Source organism: Loxodonta africana, chromosome 12 (genome assembly GCF_030014295.1).
Source record: "Loxodonta africana isolate mLoxAfr1 chromosome 12, mLoxAfr1.hap2, whole genome shotgun sequence".
Taxonomy (NCBI): Eukaryota; Metazoa; Chordata; class Mammalia; order Proboscidea; family Elephantidae; genus Loxodonta; species Loxodonta africana.
Window position 1 is genome coordinate 100,608,908 of NC_087353.1, and position 27,189 is coordinate 100,636,096.

At 46.2% G+C, this 27,189-nt stretch overlaps 1 protein-coding gene across 1 annotated transcript in view; it reads left to right on the top strand.

Annotated features, from left to right (window-relative positions):
• Nucleotides 1–27,189, top strand: part of CALN1 (calneuron 1) — a 535,507-nt gene that overhangs the window by 486,155 nt on the left and 22,163 nt on the right. The window contains exon 5 of the mRNA XM_003416548.4: nt 23,563–23,719. Coding sequence (XP_003416596.1) covers nt 23,563–23,719 — 157 coding nt within the window. The remainder of the gene's footprint in view (nt 1–23,562; nt 23,720–27,189) is intronic.

A 27,189-nucleotide genomic window follows, 5' to 3' on the forward strand; every position in this document is an offset into this window, starting at 1 on the left:
TTGGTTATACTTTGCTTGATGTGTATTTTTTTCCATCCTTTGAGTTTTAGTTTGTTTATGTCTTTGTGTCTAAGGTGTGTCTCTTGTAGACAGCATATTGATAAGCTGCTTTTTTTTAATCCATTCTGCCACTGTTTGTCTCCTTATGGGTGGATTTAGGCCGTTTACGTTCAGTGTAATTATCGATAGGTTTGAGTTTACTGCTCTCATTTTGTTGCACTCTTTTTGTAGCATCGACAGTTTCTTTGTTCTACTTAATTTTCTATGATGAGTTTTTTTTGTTTGTAGATTTTCTTTTCATTTCTTTCATTATTGTTGATTTTCTGTTTACTGAGCCTTTTTATGTTTGTTTGTTTGTTTTGATGAGTAGGTCTGTTAACTTCCTTTGTGGTTACCTTGAAATTTACCTTTGCCTTCCTAAGTTTAAACTAGTCTTTTATTTCTTGATATTGCTTTGACTTCCTCCCCATGTGAAAGTTCTATAACTACAACATTTATTCCCTCTTTTTTTATTTTGATGATGATGTCATTTACAGATTGGCATCTCAGGATGCCTGTTTTCGGTCTCTTAGCTTTGTTTTATTTTTTGAGAATTCTTTATCCGGGTTGGTATTTGGCTGATGCTGTCCTGGCTCCTAAACTCGGGTTGTTGTCTGATTTGCTTTTCTGTATCTAAATGACTGCCTTTAATATTTCTTGTAAGTTTGGTCTGGTTTTTACAAATTCTCTTAATTTCTGTTTATCTGGAAATGTTCTAATTTCATCATTGTATTTGAGAAACAATTTTTCTGGACATATAATTCTAATTTGGCATTTTTTTTCTTTCAAAGTTTTATATATGTCATCCCATTGCCTTCTTGCTTGCATGGTGTCTGCTGAGTAATCAGAACTTAGTCGTATTGGTTGCCCTTTATAGGTGACTTTTCATTTTTCCTGAGCTGCTCTCAGGATTATTTCTTTGTCTTCAGTTTTGGCAAGTTTGATTATGATACGTCTTGGTGACTTTCTTTTGGGGTCTATCCTGTATGGTCTCTGTTGAGCTTCTTGGGTGGATATCTTCTCATCTTTTATAACGTTGGGGAAGTTTTCTATCAGCAAATCTTCAACCATTTTCTTTGTGTTTTCCATTGCCTCTACCTGTTTTGGAACTCCAATCATGCACAGATTTTTCCTGGATAATGTTCCACATAATTCTTAGATTTTCTTTGTTTTTCTTCATCTTTTCTCTGATTTTTCCTCAAACAAATTGATATCAAGGGATTTGTCTTCAAATTCACTGATTCTGTCTTCCATTGTTTCAATTCTGCTCCTATATCCTTCTATTGAGTTGTCTATGTCTGAAATTTTATTGTTAATCTTTTGGAAATCTAGTTGCTGTTTATGTATGGTTTTTAATTATCCATTTAATTTGTCGTTTTGTTCTTGTATTGTTTTCCTGAATTCTTATATTACTTTGTCTGTGTAGTCCTTGATTTTGTCTATGTTTTCCTTCATTTTATCTGTTTTCCTTGATCTCCTGAAGATCCCTGAATATTAGTCTTTTGAATTCCTTATCAGGTAGTTCCATTACCATTTCTTCCTCTGAAAGGTTTTCTGGTTCTTTAGTTTGGTCACTTGCTGGAGCCATCTTGTCCTGCTTCTTTATGTGATTTGATATTGTCTGTTGTCTCTGAGGCATGAAGTTATTACATTTATTTATCGTATGTTGCTTGCTGCCTCCTGAATTTTTGTTTTGTTTTAACATATCCGAGTAGGCTGGGCATGTTTCTACTCTGGTCGCTAATCTGGCCGCACTGGTGCTCTCACCACCTGTCTCTGGGTAGGTGGGGCAGTGACTGGGTGTGTGAGTATGGCCTCTGTTTGCTGGTCTTGCAGGGCTGTTGAGGATATAGCTAGTGTTTCTGGTGATGTGATGCATCTATCTGGTCGGTCACCTCGCCATGAGAGCAGGGGGGGCATGCTTTCTGGTCACTGGGTTGGGTGTTGTGTGTGCATTCTGCCAATTGCTGGTTGGTCAGGGCAAGTGTGCCCATGTCACTGGTCACCAAGTGGGTGGTACTGAAACTCTCACTGATGGTCCTGGGTGGCAGGGCTTCACAGGGGTGTTCAGAGTGAGCACAAGCCTCTGGTTGCTGGGGAGGTGATGTGGGGGGCAAAGCAGGGGGGGTTTACCTGATTGGAGGGTGTGCACCTGTTTGCTAGAGCACATCATGGGGGAGGTTTTGCGCTGGTTGTCAGGCTCCTGGCGTAGGTGGCTGGAGGGAGTAGGAGGCACCATAGACCTTCAGGGCCCAAGCACAGGTGACTGGAGGGATTGGGAGGCACCAGTGGCCTTCAGAGCCCCAGCATGGGTGGCTGGAGGAAGTGGGAGGCACCGCTGGGGCTGCAGGAGGCACTGCAGGACTGTAGACCCTCGGCACAAGTAGCTGGAGGAGGTGGGAGGCACCGTCAGTGCTGTAGGATTCACTAGAAGATGGGCCCTCAGCATGAGTGGCTGGAGCAGGTGGGAGGCACTGCCAGTGCTGTAGGATTCATTAGAAGATGGGTCCTCAGCATAAGTGACTGGAGGAGGTGGGAGGCACCGCCAGTGCTGTAGGGGGCACTACAGGTCTGAGGGCCCCAGCACGAGTGGCTGAGCGAAGAGGCAGGTGTCTCCAGTCCATTGGCTTCTGGCTTAGGGGATGGGAAACTGGTGGTTGCCACCAGACTATCATCATATGCGGGAAAGAGGTATGGGTGAGGAGGGTGAGGGGACCCTGCAGGCCTGCAGGCCGCAGCATGGGGGGCTGAAGTAGGCGTGGTGGGTAGGGTGTGTGCGTTTAACTTTAGCAGAGCAGGAAGCGCTCCTGCCTGGCTCTGGACATGAGTGCAGAGTCGCTTCTGTTTGGCTGCACCAGGTGATGGGTTTCAGCTGGGAACACTGCTTGCTTTGTCTCGGTATGGCCACACTGTACAGGTTTGGCTAGCGGGGCACCAGCAATCCGTAATGCTCTGTGTCTGCTGTTTTTATACTGTCTCTCCTTCCACTCAGTGCTCAGTCCAATTCTTCAGCCTTGTCTTTGATGGTCAGGGTTCCAAAGTTGTCATCTATATCCGATTCACTTGTTTTCTCGGGTCTTCATTGTAAGAGGGACATTACGAAGTGTCCCTCTTACAAGTGCCACTCTGCCATCTCGGACTGCCTCCTGAAGAGTATTCTGTTGTGATCTCATAAGATTTTCATTGGCTAATTTTTGGAAGTAGATCTCCAGGCCTTTTTTCCTGGTCTGCCTTAGTCTGGAAGCTCCACTGAAACCTGTCCACCACAGGTGACCCTGCTGGTATTTGAAATGCTGGTGGCATAGTTTCCAGCATAATAGTAACACACAAGCCACCACAGTATGACAAACTGACAGCTGGGTGGTAGGAATTCCTGCAGAGCTTATTTATATTCTCTTGCTTTTGCAGGTGAATCATAACCTAACGAGGTGTCAAATTCTTAAATAAAAACCTTTTCCCAAAAAAATCAGGAACACTTCTCCATTGCCTTTTGGAACTTAGAGTTCCAGAGAACATGTCTGAGAAGGTCTCTTTTGTCTTACCCATAGTCTTACCCTTTTATGCTAAGACAGTTGCAGGATTTTTTCTTTATGTTTGCATTGCAAACACATCATCAAGGTATGCTCATCAGTCTATGTCTAAGTGTTAACCTCCTTTAAGTTATGTTATCTGGTTAACCATAGGAAACCGTGGGGGCGTAGCGGTTAAGTGCTATGGCTGCTAACCAAAGGGTCGGCAGTTCGTATCTGCCAGGTGCTCCTTGGAAACTCTATGGGGCAGTTCTGTTCTGTCCTACAGGGTCGCTATGAGTCGGAATTGACTCGTCGGCAGTGGGTTTGGTTTTTTTTGTTGTTGTTAACCTAAGTCCTATAGATCTGAAAGTATAAACATTCAGGAATTTTTTTACCTATTATGTTTTTATTATTGTGTTTGTTTCACTCGTTCTTTGATCTGCTCTTTTTGTCGTTTCTTCTGTGTCATTGTCGTTGTTAGCTGCCATCGAGTTGACTCTGACTTGTTGCGACTTTACATGCAACAGAACAAAACGCCTGCATCATTCTCATCACCGCCAGCATGTTCGAGTCCATCATTGTGGTTATTGTGCTAACCCATCTCACCAAGGGTCTCCCTCACCCTCACTGGCCTCCTGTTTTACCAGACATGATGTCTTCCTCCAGCAATTGATCCCTTCTGATGGCATGTCCCAAGCAAGCAAGTCAGACAATGTTCTGTGTGATCCACAGGTTTACACTGATGAATTTTTGGATCACCGGGCCTTTCTTCCTAGTTTGTCTTAGTCTGAAGGCTCTGCTGGACCTGTTCGCCATGGGTGACCCTGCTGTACCTAAAATACAGCACAGCTTCCAGCATCAGCGTACAACAAACTGACTGACAGGCATTAATAGATTTTTAAAAACCTTCTTTAAAACATGTCTTTTTGAGTGTTTATAGAGCTTATTGTTAAGCAGATGTCTTAGTTACCTAATGCTGCTGTAACAAAACGCCACAAGTGGTTGGCTTTAACAAACAGAAATTTATTCCCTCACACTTCAGGGGTCTGGAAGTCCAGGAAAGCCTTTTCTCTCTGTCAGCTCTAGGGGGAAGGTCCTTGTCATCAGTCTTCCCCTGGGTCTAGGAGTTTCTCAGTAGAGGGACCCCGAGGGCCCACTCCACTCCCAGCTCTTCTTTCTTGGTGGTAGGAGGTCCCTCTTCTCTCTGCTCGCTTCTCTTTTTTATATCTCAGAAGAAATTGACTCAAGATACCAACCACCTAATCTTGTAGATTGAGTCCTGCCTCATTAATATAACTGCCTCTAATCCTGCCTCATTAATCTCATAGAGGTAGGATTTACAACTCATGGGATAATTACATCAGATCACAAAATGGGAGGATAACCACACAGTACTGGGAATCATGGTCTAGCCAAGTTGAGACATATCTTTTGGGGGATACAATTCAATCCATGACACCAGGAAACGTAACTAATTTTTTTCTTCTTATCAACAAATTTATGTATATATGAATACCACAAGGAAAGCAAAGCAGATGCTGTCTGAAGTTTGCTTTTAGTTCCTATATTTTTCAAAAGTATTGTTTTCTTCGGTTTCCAAAGATCTTGGTTCTCCTGCAATTTTTATATCTGAATTTCATTCACAGGTTTCAAACTTTATGTGTTTATTTCTTCCAGTATACCCATCCTTTGTGTAAAGAGACATGAGTAAGAGAATAAAATTTCCCGTAAAATAGGATGAACCTCAGGAAGCCAGAAGCATTTCCTGAGTGTAGAGGGAGCCAGCAACATGGACGGGTCCATCAGAGGAAGTTGATCCTTGCATGGCTTCTTCTCCATGAAGAAAAGAGCCCAATGAGCCTGGGGTCAGCTTTCATCTCTGATTTTCATCTCCAGGTCCAGGTCCAGTTGTGTTGCCTTTTCCCCCGTGCTGCTTCCTGACCCCATCGTGTGGTTACTTTTCCCTTGGGAACCCTGAGTGTGTCAGTTAATGTTGCACAAAGATGCTGCAGCACAAACCACCCCCAAACTCAGTGACGTTTAACAACAAGCACTGATACTCTAGTGCCTATGAGTCTGCAGGTCAGCTGAGGTTCGGCGGATCTAGGCTGGGCTCACCTAGGAAGCCCTGCTTCAGGTGCAGGTTGGGTTCAGATGACTTCTACCCGTGTTCACATGAGGGAATTTTTGTTAAAGCACTGGTTGTTTTACCCATTTCTCAAGAATTATTCTCTCATTCAACAAATATTGATTTGATGCTAACTTTGTGCTAGGTGCTAAATGCTGGAAATGCAACTCGAGGATCTTATCATTGACTTCTTGCTAACTTTGTGCTATGCTAGATGCTGGAGATACAACTTAAGGATCTTATAATCCGAGGATGAATAGTCTGAATAGGCAGCAGAACGCTGGGAACATTTTTCTCATTGAGGTGTCTTTGGTCCAAGGGATCCAACTGCTTCTATTCATATCACATCTACTAACATCCCATTGTCCAAAGCAAATCACATGGCCAAGTTCAGCACTAATGGGGCAGGAATTTACTCAGCTCACTGTGGAAGGGTGGGGGGGAGAGTAAATATTTGCTTAGTAATAATGCAAATTATAACACCCAGCTCTTCTCAAATGTGGTGGTCCATGGTGGCAAAGGGCTTCAGATGGAATGCCCCTGTTCTGTCCCATTGTTGCCAAATCCAGTGGGTATGATTCTTCCAGAATTTTCTTCGCTTGACTCCCTAACTTCTTAGACATGATCTCAACCTACCTTTTTAAGTGTTTATATGGGGCTGCTGATTTTATCTTGTTCCTATAAAGTGTTTGTTTTTCTTTAGCTAATTAAAATTTTATAGGCAGCAAATAAAATTTAAAAAGATGAGGCCAGGACGTATAATTGAATCTAATAAATGCAGCACTGCACAGTGTAGCCACGTGCTTAATTGAGAAGGAACAGCACCTGCCATCTCTGTGAGCTGCTTATTAAAAAGGATCGCCTACGGCTTCACCACAGGCTGAGTCTGTGGTCTGATTCCTAAAATGGAAAGCTTTCCCACTTACCCATGTGCCATGTTTGTGATCTGGTTGCTAAAACAGAGTGGATCCCTAACCACACGCTTCATCTGTGACTTAGTAAGACAAACAGAAGGAAGTGTAGGTCACCCGAGTGCCATATTGTTGTTGTTGGGTGCTGTGGCATTGATTCCGACTCACGGTGACTGCATGTGTTACAGAGGAGGACTGCCTCGTAAGGTTTTCATGGTTGTAGTCTTTACGGAAACAGATTGTCAGGTCTTTCTCCCGCAGAGCCGCTGGTGGGTTTGAACTGCCGACCTTTCGGTTAGCACCCAAGCTCTTAACCACTGCACCACCAGGGGTCCTTAGGTGCCATGTTAGTGGTCGTTAGTGAACAGAGCACCGTAGAGCCCAACCACATGTTGTATTTGTGACCTGTTTCTAAAATGGAGGGCCACGGGCTTAACCAACTGCCATGTTTGTGATCTGAGTACTAAAACAGGGTGCTGACCCACATTCCCACACACCATGCCAGTGACTAAAAAGAGGCCACACTGCTTAAGCACAGTCTGTGTTTGGGCCCCGTTAAGGAACAGAGAGCCATGGCCTGACCTTGGGCTCCTAGAGGAGGAAGGAGGACTCTGAGTTCTGCCATGCTTCCCATGGGAACCATAACTAGGCCAAGGGTATTCTAACTCATTTTGGGCTCCAATAAAAAATAATCACCTTAGTTTCACTTCTCAATCACAGAACAAAGTACCTCCATTTTCCCAACTTTTAACAATTCACTCTAGCATTTCTGTAACCTGGCAGGGACACACAGCTCCACGTAGCCATTCTTTCATACCAGCTACATATATTCATTTCTTTTCTACTCTTAATTCAACTTTGACCCATTTTTGTTTGTCCTTTGCCTAAAAATTTTTTATTGTTGAAAAAATATAAATAGCACCATATTTGCCAATTCAACATTTTTTATGTTGACAGTTCGGTGACATCAATTACATCACGCATTTGGTACAGCCATTACCAATGCCTTTTGCCAAAATTTCCATCCTCATAAACAAAACACAGTGCTTCCCAAGCAATAACCCCCCTAGTCCTCCCTCCTTCTTGCCCCTGGGAACCACTACTAAACTCTGATTTCTATATATCTACCTATTCTATGCACTTCCTGGGGAGCCCTGGTGGTGCAGTGGTTAAGAGCTCAGTTGCTAACTGAAAGGTCAGCAGTTCAAACCCCCCAGCCACTCTGTAGAAGAAAGATATGGCAGTCTGCTTCCGTAAAGATTACAGCCTTGGAAACCCTATGGGGCAGCTCTACTCTGTCCTATAGGGTAGATGTGAGTCAGAATAAACTCAATGGCAATTTTTTTTTTATGGGTGTGCATTTCATGGGAGTCCTGGTGGTGCAGTGGTTAAGCACTTGGCTGCTCACCAAAACGCGAACAGTTTGAACCCACAAGACACTCTGAGGGAGAAAGATGTAGCAGTCTACTTCCATAAAGAGTACGCCTTGGAAACCCTATGGGGCAGCTCTCTGTTGTCCTATAGGGTCACTATGAGTCAAAACCAACTCCATGGCAATGGATTTAGTATGTACTTCACATTAATGAGATCATACAATATTTGAAAGCCAGTTTTTTTGTTGTTTGTTTTTGGTTTTTTTGTTTTGTTGTTTGGCCTCCTTCTGATTCTTTATCCTCTGTTTGGTCGCCATCTTTTCTTTTTCTTTACTCATGTTATCTTTTCTGCTTTTTAGTCTCGTAATTGCTGTTAGGTTTTATGCATCTCCTCTTCTTGATTTAATGTTTCTATATAATCACAGACCGTTTTGTTGAGTGTTACCATTTGCTATATGCTTTCCTTTTGTGAGTAGGGCTTGTCGTTAGTGCCCTGTTTGTTTTGCCCATTTTGCAAGGCAATATGCATTTACTTTCTTATTCAACAAATATGGATTTGGTGCTACCTTGGTACTGTGCTAAATGCTGGTAATACAACTGCAAACAGGACACAGTCTCTATCCTCAAGGATCTCATCTAACAGATAAAGTAGAAATGTCAGCAGACAGTTGTCACGCACTGTTGTAGGGACTCTGATAAAGTTAGGTATGAGATCATATGGACCACAGGGAAGGGAAGCAGATCCAGCCTTAGGGAGCTCAGGATGCTTGCCAGAGGAATGTCACAGGACCCTGGATGAGGCCCTGGTTTGGAGGACATGCAGGACAGATAGTGGTGTTCCAGACAGAGGGAAGAGGCAAAAGCCCAGAGAGGAAAGAAAGCCTGAGTAGCTGTGGGTGGTTGCCACGTGCCAGATTCAGGTGCGGGGGTGGGATAAGGCAGGACAAGATGGCGGGGCCAGATGAGAGAAGAACTTGGGAGCTGTGTTTAGGAACTTGGACTATGTGATGAAGGAACTAGGGGGCCACTGGAGGGTTCTCAGCAGGTCCCCTTGGCTCTCAGGACCTTGTCTCGGAACAAGTGCCCGTATGTAGAAAGGTAACAGTCCTTCCAGACAAAATCAAGGTTCATCTGAAAGTCCTCCGTTTGCTCAGCTAGAGAAAATCGACATTTCCTTATTCAGATTTACAGTGTGTGGCTGCTTGACACCACCCCCCGTGCCTATCAGATAGGGCTTTCCTCTATCTGAAGAAAAAAAAAAAAAAACCCACTGCCTTCAAGTTGATTCTGACTCCTGGTGATCCTACAGGACAGGGTAGAACTGCCCCATAGGGTTTCCAAGGCTATAATCTTTCTGGAAGCAGACTGCTACATCTTTCTCCTGTGGAGCGGCTGGTGGGTTGGAACCAAGGCCCTTTGGGTTAGCAGTTGAGTGCTTACCCACTGTGCCCACGGCCCCTTTAGCTGAAGTTATTCCGTAAGCTCTACTTGTCTGGCTATGGGTGGGGTCAAGGGACTTGGCAAGGTGAAGCCAGTAGCACTGTGGTGCTGGCTCAGCCTCTTGCTTTGTTTAATGCCAGATGGAAGCTGTCAAAAGAAATCTGAAAGCCTAAATGACATTCTTTAAATGGGAAAAAGCTGGTCTGCTTTAGCCACAAGGAGCTTAAAACTCACTCTGCTCTCAGCCAGAATTATCTGTTGACCATCTTCAGCCTCCAGCCTGGAGCAGAGATGGCTCCAGTGAGGCTAAACACAGGGACGAAACTGGACAACGCATCATTAACAGGCCTGTCAAGTTATGTCTTCTGTTTGTATCACTGGACGTTGTTGGTTAGGGTAACCTAGTGCTTCTTATTTCCTTTGATCCTCACAAATTCTCCCTGAGGTGGATGAGGCAAGTATCCTTACTATTCCTGTTATTGCTACTGTTATCTTATTTTTACTATTCTTATTCTTCTTCTTATTACTATTAACAGGTGAAGAAACAGACTCTGAGCTATTAAGTTACCCGCCTAAGGACGCCAACTAGTTAGCGGCCGAGCCCCTCCTAGGTTGTAAATCTATTCATTCCCACGACGTTTCCATCCAACGCCCCTCAAATACTCTGAACCCCTGTCTGCATTCATTCACATGGGAAGGCAGAGAACTCGGCTGGTTAATCTCATTTTTCTGGAACTGTTGCCAACTAAGGTGTCCTGAAAGAACTCTGGGCTTGGATCAGGGCATGGGCGGCATCTGGCAGCGTCTGACCTCTGAGATGTTAAGTAACTGAATGTCTTTGATTCCACTTCACTTTTCATGTAAATCAAACCACTTCTTGTCAAGGCAACTCCAGCTCATGGCGACCTCTTGAGCGTCAGAGTAGAACTGTGCTCCATAGGGTTTTTTGGAAGCAGGTCACCAGGCCTTTCTTCTGAGGTGCCTCTAGGTAGACTTGAACCTCCAACCTTTTAATTAGCAGTCAAGTACATTAACAGTTTGCATCTCCACCTTTTCATACACAGGCCACAGTAAAGCACAGAGGGAAACAAAATGTATAAAGTAGGAGGAACTATGCATTTTAAATAATAAAGAATTTTATCCATACAACAACCCTATGACATAAATATCCTTATCCTTACTTTTCATAGGGGAAAACTAAGGCACAGAGATGTGAAGTAACTTTTGCTGGGTCGCACAGCCAATACATGACATTGTCTGAACAGGAACCGAGGTCACGGGCTGTCCCTCAATGTAGTCCAGCGAAGAACTTCTTCACTATCCCCCCAAGCACACACACAGGGACCCTGACCTCCTTGGCCAGGGCTGTCACGCATGCTTAACTTACATACACTTTCACACTGACACACGAACCACTTGGAACCATCAACACACCCTTGGAACCATGAACACAACCGTCAACACACCAAGGGGAACTGGGTGTGGTTTTCTCTCAGGAGTTGCAGTGAAGGCATGACTGTCTTCCCTATGCCTGTCCCACTTGTTTCCCATTCCCTCCTCCTCAGACTCTGCAAATGTCCCAGGGGTTGGACAGATGGACTCCCTGCTGGCTCCCTCTGCCTGTGTCTCTCAGGAGCCAGCTTTTCAGGAGGGCATCACAGTTCACACTCTGCCCCCCTCACTGACCGTCCAGCACCTCCACCCTCCTCCCCTGAGCAATCACAGCCTCTCCTGCGTCCAAGCCCCTGAAGACCAGGTGAGCGCTTCACAGACCTAGTGAACGCTCTGCAAAAGTGCCTTTACTTTGTAAACCGAAACCAAAGCCTGTATTCGTTTCCTATTAGGAATCCCCAGGTGGCGCACACAGTTAACGTGCTCAGCTGCTAACTAAAGGTTGGAGGTTTGGGTCCACCCAGAGGTGCCTCAGAAGAAAGGCCTGGCAACTTGAGTGCAACAAATCAGCCATTGAAAACCCCATGGAGCACAGTTCTGCCCAGACACACATGAGGTCGCCATGAGTTGGAATTGATTCAATGCCAACTAACAACAGCAAGTCCCTGCGGCTGCTGTAAAAAATGACCACAATCTTAGTGGCTTCGAACAACACAGATTTATTCCTTTTTCAGTTCTGGAGGTCAGAAGTCTCAAATCAGTCTTGCTGGGCGAGCTATGGCTGCTAGCCAGAAGGTTGGCAGTTCGAATCCACCAGGCACTCCTTGGAAGCCCTGTGGGGCAGTTCAACTCAGTTCTATAGGGTCACTATGAGTCGGAATCAAATCATGGCAACAGGCTTGGTTTGTTTTTTTTTTTTTTTTGGTTTTGGGGCTGAAGTCAGGGTGTCGGCAGGGCTCCTCTGGAGGCTCCAGGAGAGAATTCTCTTCTCTGGCTTTTTCAGCTTCTAGCAGCTGCCTCGTTCCTTGCTCATGGGCTCTCCCTCAATCTTCGAGTGTATTTCTCCAATCTCTGCTTCAGTCATCACTCCCTTCTTTTCTGTACTCGTCTCCCTCTGCCTCTCATTTATAAGGACACATGATTGAACTTAGGGCCTACCCAGAGAATCTTTCTATCTCAAGGTCCTTAAGTTCATCACATCTGCAAAGCCCTTTTTCCCATATACGGTCTTATAGGAAAACCACATTCACAGGTTCCAGGGATTAGGATGAGACCATTATTCAGCTGGCCATAAAACCCACAGATAGATAGACGGGCGGGCGGGCAGGCAGGCAGGCAGGCAGACAGAAAGAAGACGGATGGATGGATGGATGGATGGATGGATGGATGGATGGATGGATGGATGGATGGATGGATGGATGGATGATGGATGGATGGATGGATGATAGGTAGATAGGTGCCATGGAGTTGACTCATGGTGGCCGTATGTACAAAAGAACAAAACATTGCCCTGCCCTGCATCATCTTCACAACTGCTGGCATGTTCAAGCCCACCCTTGTGGCTTCTGTGCCAGACCATCTCACCAAGGGTCTCCCTCACTCTTGTTGGCCCTCTACTTCACCAAACATGAGGTCCTCCTTCAGCAATCAACCCTTCCTGATGACATGTCCAAAACCAGCAAGTCAGACAGTGTTCTGTTGTGATCCATAAGGTTTTCATTGGCTAATTTTTGGAAGAAGATTGCCAAGCCGTCTGTCTTAGTCTGGAAGCTCCACTGAAACCTGTCCACCATGGGTGACCCTCCTGGTATTTGAATATTGGTGACATAGCTTCCAGCATCATAGCAACACGCAAGCCACCACAGTATGACAGATGGGTGGTAGAAAACCCACTTCTAGAAGGGCAGAAATAACTCTGTTCTCTAGAGTTCCCACATGTTCAACACTCCAGTAGTATAGTTCAGCAGAGGGCTCAGACACAGTGAATTATTACTCTGTTTGAAGGCTTAGATCATAATTACTGTTGAAACCAGGAGCAGAGAGCTACTAATGGGCTTCTCCTCTGACCTGTTCTCAGAAACCATACCTCTAATTTTACCGTAGGAAATGCACTTTGGAGCAGTGATTATCCACATGTAAGAAGTAATGTTTTCCCCTCTTCCCGTCTGTCAGCGTGTCATACTGTGGTGGCTTGTGTATTGTTCTGATGCTGGAAGCTATGCCACCAGTATGTCAAATGCCAGCATGGTCACTCATGGTGGGCAGGTTTCAGCAGAGCTTCCAGACTAAGACAGATTAGGAGAAAGGCCTGACAATCTACTTCTGAAAATTACCCAATAAAAACCCAATATAGTGCTGGAAGATGGTCCCCCTAGGTTGGAAGGTACTCAAAATACTGAGTGGCCACAACAATGGACTCGAGCATACCAATGGTTGTGAAGATAGTGTAGGACCGGGCAGTGTTCTGTTCTGTTGTACATGGGGTCACTATGAATTGGAGCTGACTTGATGGCAGCTAATGACAACGACAACGTGTCCTGGTCCTTAGAGTGATCCATATTCACTGTAGGAAAACGTGCACTCGCTCTTCTCCAAGCTCACCCCTCCCTCCCTGCGCCCAGCTGAGCACATCAATTGTTTGCACCCAGAGACGACTTCTCTTAACCCATAAAAAACCCCAAACTCATTGCTATCCAGTCGTTCCAACTCATAGTGACCCTAGAGGACAGAGCAGGACTGGCCCCATAGGGCTTCCAAGGCTGTAATCTTCACAGAAGCAGACGGCCCCATCTTTCTCCCACAGAGCGGCTGCTGAGTTTGAACAACTAACCTTCCAGTTAGCAGCCAAGCACTTAACCATTGTGCTACCCAGCCTCCTTCTCTTATCCATACTGAGGGAATTACCATCTTACATGGGGCCTGTGTTCTGGGCAGAAGCAAAAGCCTCGCATAGTCAAAGTGGCCATGAACTCTGCACCTTTGGGAATGTGCCCGGGATACAGTCACTCCATGTCACAGGACGCCCGTCACTGGGAAGGTGCCCATGGAGATGGCCACCCCACATTACAGGATGCCTGTCACTGGGAAAGTGCCCGTGGATTCAGTCACTCCATGTCACAGGATACCTGTCACTGGGAAGGTGCCCATGGATACAGGTACTCCAGGTCACAGGACGCCCGTCACTGGGAAGGTGCCCATGGAGATGGCCACCCCACATCACAGGATGCCTGTCACTGGGAAGGTGCCTATGGATACAGTCACTCCGTATCACAGGAAACCTGTCACTGGGAAGGTGCCCATGGAGAGAGCAACCCCACATCACAGGATGCCTGTGACTGGGAAGGTACCCATGGATACAGTCACTCCATGTCACAGGACACCTGTCACTGGGAAGGTGCCCATGGATGCAGCCACTCCATGTCACAGGACACTTGTCACTGGGAAGGTGCCCGTGGAGACGGCCACCCCACGTCACAGGATACCTGTCACAGCCAGCATTGCCTTGGGGTTGCAGAAGGCCACACGTCATTCATTTGAGCCTGTACTGATGCTGTTTGCTGACGTCAGAGCCATGTTGCATAAACAGTAGCCATCTGAGCACTCCAGCCACACTCGGTGTTCATGGTGTGGGGAGTGGGAACAAGAGCAGAGGAGGGAATGGCAAGTTCACGTCTTCCTTTGAGTGCAAGGCGGGCACTGAGGGAGACAGCCGCTCTGTGTCTCCTCCAGCCTGCCCTGCTGTTCCTCGCCTTTGACGGTGGATCCAGGAGGATGACTGGCCGGAAGGGCTAGGCTCAGAACCTGCTGCCAGATGAGGCTGGCGAGGGTGCCTGGCGAGGGCATTGGCTGGGGAAGGTCAAGGCACCCCCTGCTTGCATCCCGAATGGCATTTTCACTCTGTTCAGGGCACAAAGCCTTTCACTGTCAGTCACAGGCCCTGAGTCATCTGTCCGCCCCGCAGGTCTTTCAGTTAGTGAAAGACGTCTTCCAGACCGTAGCAGTCAGTAGGTGCTCAGTCTTCCTTTTGGTGTGACAGTGGGTTTTCATCTTTTTCTGAGTCACCGTTGTACTGCAGGGGAGTTTGCAGAGGCTGAACCATGCTCTGTGACCCATCACCCGGACCCGACTCCTTGCCAGCCCGCTCCTCTGTGTCCTCACATCTTCCCGACCAAGTGAAGGAAAGACACATACCAGCCTAGGTGGATCCATCACATTCTTGTTTGTTTCTGCTTTGACCTTTGAGTTCTCTCAGTACCTTCACCGACACTCCATCCGTTTAGCCAACGTCTTGTCAAGCACTTCTGTCTGGAGGCCTCGAGTGTGTCTGCCTCTTTGTTCACGGTGCGGAGGGGATTGCACCACGCCTTGAGGAGAAAGCATTCCACTCACTCTGTCTGATTCTTCACATCAGGAAGGGAACATCTCAGAGGTCTGAGAGGGCCGGGTGGGCCTGGAAACCTCTCTGGCCACGCTGGGGTCTCCTGGACCTTATGTAAGATAACACCAATTGGCAGGCTGGGGTAGCACACCCACTTTGAGGTCTTCTTACTGAATAAGACTGCAGCACCCATGTGGGGCCGTGCATGCAGGGGAAGGCTTTCAGGAAATTATGAAAATTAATGACCTTGCAGGCCTCAGGTGATGCAAATTATTTGCACTCGAGTGCTAACCTAAAGGTTGGTGGTTCGAATCCATCCAGCAGCACCATGGAAAAAAGGCCCAGCAATCTGCTTCTGTATGAAGCGGTTCTACTCTGCAGCATATGGTGGCCGTGGGTCGAAATCAACTCAGCAGCAGTGGGTTTGGTTGGTGGTTTGGTTTTTTGTTTTGTTTTTGTTTAATGACCTTGCTGGAGTCCCTCGGTGGCACAGTTAAGTGCTCGACTACTAACCTAAAGGTTGGAGGTTCGAACTCACCTAGAGGCACCTCGGAAGAAAGGCCTGGTGATCTACTGAAAAATCAGCCATTGAAAACCCTGTGGAGCGCAGTTCTACTGTGCCACACATGGGGTCACCAGAGTCAGAGTCAACTTGATGGCCACTGGTAGTGATGGTGGTGGAAGGACCCTGCTTGGCTTTGTCATGCTGGTGCTCAGGGCCCCTCAGAAAGCAACTGTGTTTTCATGCTACTCTGAGGTCAATGGATGGGATTGCTCGACCACGTGGGTCTGACTCTGGCTACCCAAGATCCCCTTCAGATGCCCCAAACTAAGGGGGTTACAACATGGCAGCCTGCAACCAATTCTGCTCCCTGGTTGAGAAGTTCCGACCTGCTGATCTAAAGGTCAGCTCTCCCTCTCTCGCTCTCTTTCTGGGTAGGATAACATCTTTTTGTAGATGGGCAGAGAAAAGAATGTTGTTGGTAGCTATTGTTGAATCGGCCCCTAACTCATGGGGACCCCATGCATAGCAGGATTGGATGGTTGTGATCTATAGGGTTTTCACTGGCTAATTTTTGGAAGTAGAACGCCAGGGCTTTCTTCCTAGTCTGTTTTGATCTGGAAGCTCCACTGAAACCTGTTCAGCATCTCCACTAAGGGATGGGTGGTGGCTGTGCCCGAGGTGCACTGGCCAGGAATTGAACCCAGGTCTCTCACGGGAAAGGCGAGAATTCTACCACTGAACCACCACTACCCTCAGAGAAAAGAATTTTTGTTGTTATCAGGTCCCGTTGAGTGGATTCCAACTCATAGCAACCCTATAGGACAGAGTAGAACTTCCCCACAGGGTTTCCTAAGCTGTACTTTCTACGAGAGTTTTCTCCCACGGAGTGGCTGGTGGATTTCAAACCACCAACCTTTCAGTTAGCAGCCAAGCTCTTAACCATTACGCCACCAGGGCTCCTTGAGAAAAGATGTATGCAATATTCTGGAGCTTATTCCGCCCACCATTCTCTGCAGAGAAAGAACTGTGTCATCAAATGAATTGCACACCTTCCTTGAAAGTTCAGATGAGTTTGGACTCACCTACAATCTCATCAAGAAGATGTGATCCTAGCTGTGCAGGTCTCCACATGGGTCAGAGACGAAGAATGGACCAGAGGCCTCACAGGGGCTGGCGGAGAACAGCGGCTGTGTCCTTTCAGCAGCTGGGTATTTCATCTTATCAAGAATTCAGGCTGTGTCTGGAGACTCAGACACCCTTTAGGTTCCTAACCCAGCAGGCAAGCAAGTTCAATTACTCTTCTCTCCCACCTGGAAGGGAAGAGACTCAACACAGGAAGTCCCTGCTGCACAGGGGGTCTCCTCCTGGCCTTCTCACAGATTCGGGAGGTCTTTCAGTGGGGAGGTAAGGCAGGTAGGAAAGACTGGAACAAATGGAGGACTCAGATTTGTTCAGTCCGCAGACATTTGTGGGGCCTCCACCTCATGCCGGGCTCTGTGATAGGGACTGGCAATGAACACTGAGTGAGATACAGCACATGCCTTCAAAGGGTTCGTTGTTTGCTGGCAAAGGCCGACACATAAACAGATAAAAATAACTCACCGTGGGAAGAGGAGCAATAAAGAGTCCTGGTAAAGAGCATTGACAAGCCCGAGGCACTGATTCTGCCTCCCACCCCAAAGGCCACACCCAAGCTGGGAAGGGAGGTGGACAGAGAGGTGTGAACTTGCAATGGACACCGCATCCTCCTCCCTCTGAGTCAGAGTGGGACAAAGGATCCCACGAAAGGCAGGGAAAATGCTTTGACTTACCTCCAATGTTACACCAAATTCCCAGACTCAGTGGCTACCTAGGACAGAAAAACAGAGAACCATCTTCTTGGCTGTCAGAGCCTCATGTGCTGCCTGTCCCCCTGGCCCACAGCCTCTCGGTTTATACCCCTGTTTAGAGACTATAGGAGCCCCTGGGTGAAGCAAATGGTTAAGACTTGGCTAATAACTGAAAGGTTGGCGGTTTGAATCCACCTAGAGTTGCCTTGGAAGAAAGGTCTGGTAGTCTGCTTCCAGAAGTCAGGGCCATTGAAAATCCTATGGAGCACAGTTCTACTCTGACACACATGAGGTCGCCATGAGTCAGAATCAACTCGATGCAAGTGGTTAGCTGTAATTTAATTATACATAGAAGGGGCTGGAAGCCACATAAATATATCCCACTAAACCCTAATTCAGACTGACCTGACAGAGACTAGAGAAACCCCGAGAGAATGGCCCTCAGACACCCTTCTAACTCAGTCCTGAAGTCACTCCTGAGGTTCACTCTTCAGCCAAAGATTAGACAGGTCCATAAACAAGACAAGGCTAAATGGGCACATCAGCCCAGGGACAGGAGGGGACGGGAAAGCTGGTAATAGGGAACCCGAGGTTGAGAAGGGGAGACTGTTGACATGCCTTGGGGTTGGCAACCGATGTCGCAAAACAATATGTGTATTGTTTAATGAGAAGCTTATTTGCTCTGTAAACCTTCATCTAAACCACAAATAAATAAATAAACCAAATTAAGGAGACCTGGTGGTGCAATTGTTAAGTGATTAACTGCTAACCAAAAGGTCAGTGGTTCAAACCCACTACCAGCTCCTTGGGAGAAAAAGACCTGACCACCTGCTCCAGTAAAGATTAAAGCCTACAAAATCCTATGGGGCAGTTCTACTCTGTCCCATAGGGTCACTATGAGTGAAAATCAACTAGATGACACACAACAACAGTAAACCCAAATTAAATTTATCCCCAACTCAGCCTCCCCTTATGAATCCCCAAAATGCCCACCCCTTGAGTTGGAATCAACTCAATGGCAATTGGTTTGGTTTTGGTGTTTAGAGACTACCAGTTGCTGTCAAGTCAGTTCCAATTCATGGCGACCCCACGTGTGCAGAGCAGAACTGTGCTCTGTAGGGTTTTCATGGCTGTGACCTTTTGGAAGCAGATCGCCAAGCCTTTTTTTTGAGGTGCCCCTAGATGGTTCGAACCGCCAACCTTTTGGTTAGTAATCGAATGCTTAACTATTTGCTCCACCAGGGACTCCCAGCATATGATGAGGCAGAGAATGGAGCAGGAAGGCCTGGGAGCTTAGTCAGCAGGTGAGGAGGGTGGTAGAGTCAGCATGGGCTGTGAAAAGGGTCTCCTTTTTGTAGTAGACCATGGACCTCAAACTTGAGTGAGCATCACAATCCCCTGGAGGGCTTCTTAAATCCAGATCTCTGGGCTGCTTCCCCAGAGTCTCTCATTGTAGGTCCAGGATGGGCCCAAGAATCTGCATTTCTAACAAGTTCTCATTTGATGCTGATGCTGCTCGTCCAGGGACTGCATTTGGAGAAGCACTGGACTAGACTAATCAAGGGTGAGCAGCAATAAATGAAATAGAGAACAGAAAAACAATGGAAAGAATCGGCAAGACCAAAAGTTGGTTCTTTGAAAAGAAGATCAACAAAATCAAGAAACCACTGGCCAAACTGACAAAAGAAAAACAGGAGAGGAAATAAATAACCCAAATAAGAAATGAGATGGAGGGCATTACAACGGACCCAACTAAAATAAAAAGGATCATAACAGAATATGATGAAAAATCGTACTCCAACAAATTTGAGAAACTAGAGGAATTGCACAAATTTCTGGAAACATACTACCTACATAAACTAACACAAACTGAGATAGAAAACCTAAATAGACCCATAACGAGAGAAGAAATTGAAGAGGTCATTTAAAAAAAACTACCTTCACCGCTGCCCGCCCCACACCAAAAAAAAGCCCCTGGCCTGAACAGCTTCACTGGAGAATTCTCCAGACATTCAAAGAAGATCTCACACCAGTACTACTCAAACTATTTCAGACATAGAAAAAAAAGGACTGCTGCTGCACTCATTCTATGAAGCCAGCATAACTCTGATACCAAAGTCAGGCAAAGAGACCACACACACAAAAAAATTACAGACCAATATCTCTCATGAATATAGATGCAAAAATTCTCAATAAAATTGTAGCCAGTAGAATTCGGTCAGCATCATATCAAAAAAAATACACACCACGACCAAGCGGGGTTCATAACAAGGTATGCAAGGTATGAACAAATTACTCCTCCCCCTTGCCACACAGACATTCAAAATACAGTGATGGAATCGGGTTAGGCTAGCCATAGCGACATTCCGACCCAGAAAGCAAATAATAGAGCAGTTGGGTTAACAGCAATTCTGAAATCCTATTGGACAGACCCTGGAGTGAAAAATATTTCTTCTTCTTGTGGTAAACTCTATGTAACAAAACAAGTGTCAACAGTCTTCACAGGTACGGTTCAGCGACATTGTGTTTCTATCACCCGGAACAGAAGCTGGGTGCCTCCCAAGCAGAGTCCTCCTTCCCCTCCCCCCAGCCCACCCTGGTTATTCCTAATAGGCTTTTTTTTTTTTTTTGCCTATGCTAGATATTTCATATAAACGCAGTTATACCGTATTTACAAGGGTCATCACCATGAGTCAAAATCGATGGCAACGGGTTTGGTTTTTTTGTTTTATACCATATTTGTCCTTTTGTGGGGGACTTATTTGACTCAGCATAACGTTTTTGAGGTTGTAAAATGTATATCAGGGCTTCATTTCTCTCTGTGGCTGGGTAGTCATTGTGAGTAATTACCCCATTTTGTTTACCTGTTCATCTGTGGGTGGACATTTTGGTGTTTTCCACCTTTTGGCTATTATGAGTAGTGCTGCAGTAAACATTGCTGTACAAGTATCTGTCTGCGAATATTCCTGCCTTCAGTTCTTTTGGGTCTGTACCTAGGAGTGGAATTTCTGGATCATATGGATGACCTTTATGAGGAGCCAGCAGACTGTTTCCACAGTGGCTGTACCCTTTTACATTCCCACCAGTAATGGATGAGGGTTCCAGTCTCTCCACATCCTCCCCAACGCCTGATGGTTTCCATTTCTTTATATCATAGCCATCCTATTGGGTGTGAAGCGATATCCCATTGTGGTTTTGGAAGAATGAATATTCCTTGATTAGATCCTAGTTCTGCTCCCTGTAAGTCCTTCCTCATTATTCTTCATGATTCTTGGCCTCGCCATTTGGGAGGTCCTTTCTTCCCCACTACTCTCTAGATGCTCTGATAAGCCATTGGAGATATGTCCTTGTTGGCAACTGGTTTATAAAGCTTGCTTCTGCCCGTAGAAGGCTGGGAGCCCGAAGATCATTTTAAGTTTCCAGCAGTCATGTTGTTGTTGTTGTCAGGTGCCGTCAAATCAAGCTCTTCCCAGTCTTCAAATAGTCATACTGTCTTTTAATCCAAGGCTCTGGGGAAATACAGCTCTCTCAAAAACTTCGACATTTTTTCATCTTTTCATTCCAGTCTGTCTCTGCTAATAGCCACGCCCACAATTATTTTTGAGACATGCCTTTCTCAAAACTTAATAACATGTTTCTTGGGAGAGCCACTTCACATATTCAGAGGTTTTAACAAGGGATACTTTGATTTGTGTTAACAGACCCGTATTGTTATTTAAAGCATGTCTCAGTTTTATCTTTTACTGCGTGTTGTAGTTGTTGTTAGGTGCCATTGACTTGGTACCGACTCATAGCGCCCCTGTGTACAACAGAACCAAACACTGCCCAGTCCTGGGCCATCCTCATGGTCGTTGTTATGCTTGAGCCCATTGTTGCAGCCACTGTGTCAATCCGTCTCATTCAGGGTCTTCTTTTTTTGCAGACCCTGTACTTTACCTTGCATGTTGTCCTTCTCTAGGGACTGGTCCCTCCTGATAACATGTCCAAACTATGTGAGACCAAGTCTCACCATCCTTGCTTCTAAGGAGCTCTCTGGCTGTACTTCTTCCAAGACAGATTTGTTCATTCTTCTGGCAGTCCGTGGTATATTCAGTAGTCTTTGCCAACACCATAGTTCAGAGGCATCAATTCTTCTTTGGCCTTCCTTGTTCATCGTCCAACTTTCACACGCATAGGAGGAGGCGACTGAAAAAACCGTGGCTTGGATCAGGTGCACCTTAGTCTTTAAAGTGACATCTTTGCTTTTAACACTTTGAAGAAGTCTTCTGCAGCAGATGTGCCCAGTGCAATGCGTCGTTTGATTTCTTGACAACTGCTTGGTGATAAGAAACAATTGCATCCTTCAACCCTGAAAGACCTAAAATTTGGGGTTATCTTTATTCCTGGCTTATACACCAACCAATTCTTTCCTGAGCTCATTTCCTTCCTGTCAGATGCAACCACTTGCAGCCAGAGAATGCTGCTTCCCCAACTTTTTATCTAAAGCCAAAGGCTCATTTCTTATACATCTGTCCTTCAAATTCTTATGGGCAAGAGTTTTACCACATGTTTTACTACCGCCTAACACAGATCATTATCTTTCCCTCATCCACCTATGGTTTTCTCCTTCCCAACTGCCTGGGCCTGGAACCAGTGCTGCACCTTTTGGAGTTGTTGTTACAGTCCTCGTTTCTGTATTGTTGGCTTAGGCCACGTTCTGCTGAGGCAGCAAGCAATCCACGAGCTCTACGGTCCTAACACCGAGAGCGTTTCTCGCTCACGTGACTTGTTCTTTAGGAGTTGGTGGCAGGTCTTCTTCATGTGATCCTCATGTTGAGACTCTGACTGAAGGGACAGCCCCTCTCTGGGGCGAGCTCCTCTCATGGCAGAGGAAAGAGAACAAATGACAGAGCCACACCATGGTTCTTGATGCTTTTCATTGCATGTGGCTGTGTGACTTTTGGAGTAGTCCCTGAGTGATGCAGTTAAGTTCTCAGCTGCTAACCAAAAGGTTGACAGTTCAAGTTCACCGAGGGGTGCCTCGGAAGGAAGGTCTGATGGCCTACTCCTGAAAAGTCAGCCACCGAAGCCTATGGAGCACAGCTCTACTCTGACACGCGTGGGGTCACCATGAGTCAGAATCAACTCGACGGCAACTGGTCTGGAAACTGGTTTATGTCACTAATGCTTACATTTCATTGCCCAGGAAAGTCATACGACCAACCTGGATAAATGGAGTACCAACCCCCATGGCCATCAAGTCGATTTCTACTCATAGTGATCCTACAGGACAGAGTAGAGCTGCCCCATAGGGTTTCCAAGGAGTGGCTGATGGATCAAACTGCCAACCTTTTGATTAGCAGCCAAGCTCTTAACCACCAGGGCCCCATAAATGGAGTGGGAACATCGATTCTCTCATCAGGAGGGCAGGACGTACTGAGAATTCTACACCTCCCCTTTAGCTGCCCTTCTGCACAAAAATGGCTTTGGACTCGCATTTTCTCTTGTCAGAACAAAACACATACTTAAATAAGGATGGGAACTGCTGACTCTTTGGTATATTTATAAGGGGTCCCTGGGTGGCACAAACGGTTAAGAGCTTTCCTGCTGACTGAACTGTTGGAGGTTCGAGTCCACCCAGAGGTGCCTTGGAAGAAAGGCCTGGTGATCTGCTTCCAAAAAAATCAGCCATGGAGCACAGCTCTACTCTGGCACACATGGGTTCACCGTGAGTCAAAGTTGACTCGATGGCAAATGGTAAGGTTGGCTGGGTGGGGTTTTTTGGTAGATTTATAACAATTTTAGAAACATACGCATTGTGTTAAGTGTGACAACAACTCCGAAGTGCAGGAGCTCTGGAGGGCTGACAGCCTGGCTGAGTAGGAAACCAAACCGGCAGGTGCACCTTCTCTCTGAGAGTATTCCCAGTAAGTCCCGGCAAGCTCACAAGCGCGCTTGGAGTTGAACGTGATGGAAAGCTGCTCACCTGATTTCCTGAGACTAGTTCCACAGAGGAGCTTTGGGGCTTGCCAGTCGTGGCGGACGTTGAGCGTCTTGTTCCTCTTTCTCTCCACAGTTTGACATGCAGAGGATAACTCTGGAAGAGCTGAAGCACGTTCTCTATCACGCCTTCCGGGACCACTTGACAATGAAGGATATTGAAAACATCATCATCAATGAGGAGGAAAGCCTGAACGAGACCTCGGGGAACTGCCAGACAGAGTTTGAAGGAGGTAGGGGCCCCACTGCTTCTGCTTTCTCCCTGGTCTCACGCAGCCCAATGCCTCCATGCTCTCTGCATGAAAAACGTGTTTACACTCCCAGCCTGAAGTGGCCTAGCACTGAAGCCAAAGATCCAGGACTGAGGTTAGAAGATCCTTTCAGCAAAGATACAGGGTTTCCGGGTTTTGCTTTTCTGGGTTATTTTTCCCCTAAGCTTCCCAAAATTGGACGTGTGGCTTTGTGATGTTTGCATTTACTTAGCGAGGGCTGCAGTGGGGTGGTGGAAAGAGCCAGGTTAGATTGTCAGCAAGCTTGGGTCAAGTTCATTGACTAGTGTATGACCTTGGGAACAGGTATATCTTCTCTGAGTGTGTTTCCTTGTCTGTCAACCCCAGGATAACTACACTTACGTCACAGGGTCCTTAGGAGAGGATGGTGTCTGTGCACTGGCCAAAGAGAGGCCAGGAACAGAGTCTTTGGATGAACTTAACCAAGTAGTTACAGAAGAAATAGGGTTCCCAAAAGAGGCTCACACAAGACCTTTTTTCTTGGGCTCATGAAAGAAAACTGAAAGGGGGGAAAAAAAAGCCTACCTTATCCCCTAATTGGTAGGGTTCCTGGGAAGGTAAATAATTTAATCTCTCCTCCCAGCTTTGCAAATCAGAGCTGCTTTAACATTTTCCAAGTACAGAAAATTAAAAAAAAAAAAAAAATTTACCTAAAACAGCATAGCAGGATACCAGCTATTCTTAACCTGTTCAATGCTAAGGTTTCTTAAAGAGGCCGAACTATTTTTCCTTATTTTTTTTCCTGAACATTTAACTAAATCAATATACACAGTGGGTGAGCTTTCATGGGGACACCTGAATGACCCTTGGCTACCTGATCTTGGAGCTGCCTCAAGAGAATGGGCCAGCACCATGGTAGTGAGGCTACTTGGGACTGAGCGAGCCCAAGTGACCACAGTGTTAACTCAGACCTGGGCTCCCATCGGCCCTGCCTGGGCTGGGCACCTGTATCACTGTGCAAGGATTAAAAGCCATGGCCATGGGAAACAGAGTGTGGCTTCTACTTAGCTTCTACTAATTTAAATCAACTCAAACTGGGGTAACAGAGAGCAATGGGGACTGGGGCATCCGAATTTAAGTTTATCCAAAACACTGTGTACACCACTGTTGTGGTCCGAGTGCTGCCTTGTTCCTCACATTTGTGACACTTGGGCTACAACATCAATCACTTTATTTAGAACTGGAGGTGCACAGATCACAGAGGGTAGGTTCGTCCCAGCCAAGGCCATTTCTAGCAGGACGTGTAGGGGTGGGGGTGTGAGCAGAAGTGAGGAGGACGAGGATTGGACCAAAACTGGGGGACCAGCAGGCCTGGCTCCCCCAGTCCATCTCGTTCTTAGCTGACAGATGATACGCTCAAACCATAAACGTACTTGGGCCTTTCGCTCCCTGCTGGCGGTGAGCGCTCTTGAAGTGGATGGGAGAAGAAATTTCTGGGTAGCTTGTTTTCCACAAGAGCCTTTGTTTGTGGATCAGTGTTTGGTTCAGGGAAATGTCACAAGTCTTAGTAATTTGGGGAAGGTCTGCTGCACTGCGAAGTAATCTGAACTCTAAGAAATGCCCCTTCATTACTCAAAAGCTCCTATGCTAAGAAAATTGATGACTTACAAGCCAAAAAACCTCTAGCCGTGGAGTCAGCTCTGACTCATGATATCCTGACTCAAATGTCACAGCAGAGCTGTCCTCCATAGGGTTTTCCGTGGCTGCTTTTTCAAAAGTAGATTACCAGGCCTTTCTTCCAAGGCACCCCCGGGTGGACTCGAAACTCCAGCCTTTCCTTAGCAGCTGAGAACATCAACTGTGTGCACCACCCAGGAACTCCATACAAAGGGGTTGCCAAAGAAATGTCTTACTGGGTCGGCTTTAAGGATCAGCAGGATATTAGCACATTGGCAGTGGGGGATAATCAGTAAGTCCCAGGAAATTAGTAAGTGTCAGGTAATTATTAATCGCTAATTGCTTTCAATTTTATGATCTTATTTAATAAAAGAAACATTTGTTTTTTCCATGAGCACATTTCTTTCTTGCACGACCTCCGTGACCCTGATTACATAACCTTTTGCATATTTTCACGTCAGAGAAGAAATTTTAAGATTCTGCCAGTGCTGTTTGGCCCCAGGCCCAACCTTGTTGATCTGTATTTTGGTTTTAGATTTTTCCATTCTCGGATGTGGTTGAGATCACTGTCACTGGTGCCGCAGTAGCGTGTTTAATGTCCGCGGCCCTCTCCAAGTTGAGGAAAGGCCTCCCTAATCGTGGTTTGGACAAGCATGCGGAGAACGCAAACCCCGAGTTTACCCCCTGCTGCTTTAGATCTGAAAGAGGCCATCTGAGACCCTTTGGCTGACCTTGCCCTCCCCATATCCACCTCAGTAAACCCCACCATCTAATTTTGAAGGAAAGGTGGTTTTCTTTGTTTCTTTGAAGCCACAGAACTTTTTCCAATTCTAATCATCCCTCGTAACCCCAAATAACTGAGGAGAGGGAAGGAAGGAATGCCTGACAGGAGAGAAGGGAGCAATGCTTGATAGGAGGGAAAGGAGCAGTGCCTGATGAGAGGGAAAGGAGCAATGCATGGAAAGGAAGCGAGCAATGCTTGATGGGAGAGAAAGGAGCAATGCATGGTGGGAGGAAATGGAGCTGTGCCTGATGGGAGGGAAAGGAGCAATGCTTAATGGGAGGGAAAGGAGCAATGCATGATGGAAGGGAAGGGAGCAGTGCCTGATGGAAAGGAAAGGAGCAGGGCAGAGACAAGGAGCCATTTCTCACAGGTCCCAGAGCCCACTCAGGCCTCTAGGCTCTTGCTTCTCTTCAGAAAGCTCCTCCCTCCTGCTCTTGTTAGAGCTTTCCCACAGCAAGTACATAACCATGCTGATAGGCTCACCTGCAGTGCTGGGTTCTCCCACCTCAGCTAGGTGATCCGTCAGGTTTGGAAATCCTATTTGTTTTGAGGGGAAGGAACTAATGAGGAAGAAAAAAAACTAATGGGCCAGAGAGAAAGGAGACCATGTAAAGATGTTCAACATCATACTTATCAAACCCATTGCCATCGAGTCGATTCTGATTCACGGTGACCCTATAGGCCAGAGTAGAACTGCCCTATAGGGCCTTCTTTACAGAATCAGATCACAATATGCAATCAACTAGAAACGAACGTAAGGCTTTCCAAATGCCCTCAGCATCATTGAATGTCAATCACTATATTTCTGATTTTTATAAATCTTGAGTCTGATACTTTTACAACGACGTAGTCAGAGTTTGCCAGGTAAGTTAGGAGTTAGAGATTACGCATTTCACATGAATGGAAGAATAAGGAACAGAGGAAGAGGCCAGGGGCCCAAAGGGTGTGGCACCCCTGATGGGAAAGGTCTTTGTTCTTGTTTTTCTTTTTGTTCTGTTTTCTTTACTTGTTT